The sequence below is a fragment of the Nestor notabilis genome, unplaced genomic scaffold, assembly GCF_000696875.1.
Source record: "Nestor notabilis isolate BGI_N333 unplaced genomic scaffold, ASM69687v1 scaffold20823, whole genome shotgun sequence".
NCBI lineage: Eukaryota > Metazoa > Chordata > Aves > Psittaciformes > Psittacidae > Nestor > Nestor notabilis.
The window spans coordinates 12,978-16,269 of record NW_009922638.1 but is presented as its reverse complement, the minus strand read 5'-3'; the positions used below and the strand labels follow the sequence as shown (position 1 = coordinate 16,269).

The following is a 3,292-nucleotide window of genomic DNA, read 5'->3' as shown; positions in this document are numbered from 1 at the left end:
TGTTTCGCCCTGGCTTTGAGCACTCCCGGGGATGGGCCAGCCACAGCTTCTCTGGGCACCCTGTGCCAGTGTCCCACCATCCTCCTAGTTAACAACTTCTTATTTCCATGGTTAACTCCCAGACTCCATCAAGGGGCTGCGCGCAGCATTCCCTGCTCAGAAGAGGCATGGAAAGGGCAGGCACCACGTCACCAGCATCACGATGAGCCCCATCAACCCTTCAAACCCCAAGAGAGCAGCTTGGTGGGAGCTAAGGGGAAATACCAGCATCCTGATGGAGCTCAGAAGGTGCCCATGGGCACTGGGATGGGTGCAGTGCGTCTGATGAGTGCTGCAGCTGCATCTTTGGATGGGGCTGCAGCTGCATCTTTGGATGGTGCTGCAGAGCTCTGCACATCCCGGAGCTCAGAGGGACCAGCACTAGATGGCGCAGGGAGACCGCAGCAGGACACGCTCTCCCCACCACCCTCTGCCCTCTGCTACCGGTGCTCCAGGCAGGGGCTTGCGAGGGCGAACAGCCAGTTCACACCCTGCTCAGCGCTTCCACAGGCACCAGCAGCTCGGGGAGCATCGCTGCAGTGGCCACAGGGCACTGACACAACGTTAACACGGAGATGTGACGACCAGGTTGGCATCACTCGGAGGGACACGAAGAACAAACACCAACCAGGCCACAGCCCAAAAACCCTCTTGCCAACTGCTAAGGGCAACTTGCTGGCATTGCTGCTTGCTGCTTAGGACAGGACTTCCCCAGGGACACCACGGTGTCCTCTTGGCCCCAGGCGGGCACAGAGCATGGCTCAGTTTGATGCACAGGACAGAGATGCTCCATGGCTTGAATGCTACCCCACACCTTCAGACCAAGAGAGGGCAGAGCTTGGTCTGACAAGGGCAGAACCATCTGTTAAGCCCCTTTCTAAGAGCCCCTCTGATCCCACTCCCCCTGTGAGCTGGTCTCCCTGGGTTTGAGGACAAGGATCCTCAGCAGGAGCTGTGGTCCCCGCTGCCACGTGCCAACACACACACAGAGGCTCTTACTTCTCTTGCTTTTGTCCTTGTTGAGGATCTGCCTCAGCTCCTGCTCCTGCTGCCCAGGCTCAGCTTCACGGTGTGGGGACTCCATGGTCACCTGCAAGAGGAGAGGGACATCAGCCCAACACAGACCAAAGCCTTCTGGCCCCTTCCCAAAGCCCAAGGCATGATGACACGGTGATGGAGAAGCCCAGGGCATGATGACACGGTGATGGAGAAGCCCAGGGCATGATGACATGGTGATGGAGAAGCCCAAGGCATGATGACACGGTGATGGAGCACACCTGACCCACCCAGGTCATTTTGGGGAACCTGATGGGCAGCCCTGGCCCAGCAGAACATGCTCAAGTTGTTTCATCACAGCAAAACAGATGCAGCTCTGTCTCCAGAGATGCTCTCCCCAGGGACATGGTTCAACAACCCAGTTTGGTTCAACTTGCTGCCTTTCAGGGTGTTTTGGCTTACCTGTAGCTAGGGCACGTTGTGATACAAGGAGAAATAAAAGTCACAGCTGACTAAAAAGGAGGAAAACAGCTAAAAATCCTATTATACAAATCTTAAAAGTTTGGATCTTGGTGTTTTCCGGAGCTGAGGTTTCCCAAGATGATCCCATCTCTTAGAGAGGTCAAAAAGCACAAATGCCTCCAAGCATCCACCAGTCGTGGCGGAAGCAGCATCTCAAAGTCTCTGTGTGTGGACCATGCTGGTGCTGAGGCTCAGCACCCCAGGGCTTCCAGACAAGGTTACTGGGACCAGTGAGCCCACGCCACGCACTGACAGGGACGTGAGAGAAGCAGCTGAGGCTTTAGTCCAGAGGAGAGGGGGTACAACTGCATCTTCCACCACCCAAAGGGGGTTACAGAGCAGATGGAGCCGGGGTCCTCCGAGGGGCACAACAAAAGGGTGAGCAGCAATGGGAAATCCCATCTGGATCTATGGAACTGCCTCCTGCCATGAGCACCGTGACAGGCAGGGGGGATCTCTGTGCTTCCAGATGCTCACAACCTGCCCCACCTCTGCAGTGGGGGTCTCCAGAGGACCCATCCAAGCTAAATGCTGCTGTCAGGCTGTGACGGGCAGCAGGACAGGGCTGTGATTCCGGGTGCCACCAGAGAATTCCAGCAAAGGCTTCCCAGCAAAGCACATGAGCTGGTGAAGGAGGGACTGTGCCTCTGGGGCAGAGAGCCAGCGGTGGCCAAGCCGAGGGGCAGATCACAGCCACCAGGCATCCTGTCCAGCCGCCCTGGCTCCTGCCTCAGCACACGTGCTCCGTGGCTGAAAGCACTGCCCTGCTTCACACATCCCAGGAGGCCCCAGCCTTTGGCAGGACACAGATTTGGCTTGAAACTAAGACACGAAACCCACCCCACCTGACTCCTAAAGCAGCCTCCTTGCGTCAGAGAGGTCTCCGGGCTGGCTCAAAAGCGCTACAGACTCTCCAGCACAAGGGAAAAAGAGGAATTCACCTGGGAAGGTTATTTTGGGGTTGGGATTTCCAGCTTCTTCCTCTTAATCCCTGCCAGAGCTTAGCCAAAGGCAGCCCCAGCGCGGGGCACTGCTGGCAGGCACACACAGCACCATGAGCTACGTGCTTGGGGGGGCAACGTGACTTCTCTCAAGTGCCAAATCCTCCCCCAGGCGCTCCCAAAAGCGGGGGCAGGTCCCCCCCGTGCACCCTGGGGTGCTCATACCCTGACGTGCTGCTGGGCGAGCTGCTCCACTTGCTGCTGGTGCAGGCTGGCGAGGAAGAGCTGGTGCTGGAGCTGCTGCGTGTGCTTCAGGGCCAGCAAAGCGGTGTCGGAGCCGGGCTTGACGAGGCGCTGCCCGATGCGCAGGTCCATGGGGACGGTCTGGGGCACCCGTGGGGAGGTGCACGGGGTCACGGCAGCTGTGGAGGCACAAACAGAGGCAGAGCTCAGGCCCTGGGCCTGTCGCATCTCCCTGAGTTTTTGGGCTCGGCTCTTGGATGCAGGGCCAGGACCGCCGCAGCTTGAGAGCTGGTCGTGTTCCAAAAGCAATTTACCACACGTGGTGCTGTTCAAATCCCAGCCTCGATGGCATCAGGAGACATCTCTGCAGGCTCCTGCCCCATCTGCACAGGGGGAAACCCAGCACACTCACAGCCTGGCCCATGCCAAGGTGCAAGGGGAAGGAGAATGAGTGTATTCACTCAAGGAAGGCACCAGGACTACGAATAACCACATCCTGTGCAGCCCAGGCAGGAAAATCCCCTCTGGTCGAAGGCAAACACTTCTCTGGC

General features: G+C 58.1%; 1 protein-coding gene across 1 annotated transcript in view; it reads right to left on the bottom strand.

Annotated features, from left to right (window-relative positions):
• HDAC7 (histone deacetylase 7) overlaps nt 1–2,914 on the bottom strand; it is a gene marked incomplete at its 3' end in the record, with an annotated part of 15,986 nt that extends 13,072 nt beyond the window's left edge. The window contains exons 1-2 of the mRNA XM_010011730.1: nt 2,724–2,914; nt 1,039–1,129 (exon numbers count right to left, since the gene is read on the bottom strand). Coding sequence (XP_010010032.1) covers nt 1,039–1,129; nt 2,724–2,873 — 241 coding nt within the window. The remainder of the gene's footprint in view (nt 1–1,038; nt 1,130–2,723) is intronic.
• Between the last annotated feature and the right edge of the window lie 378 nt (nt 2,915–3,292).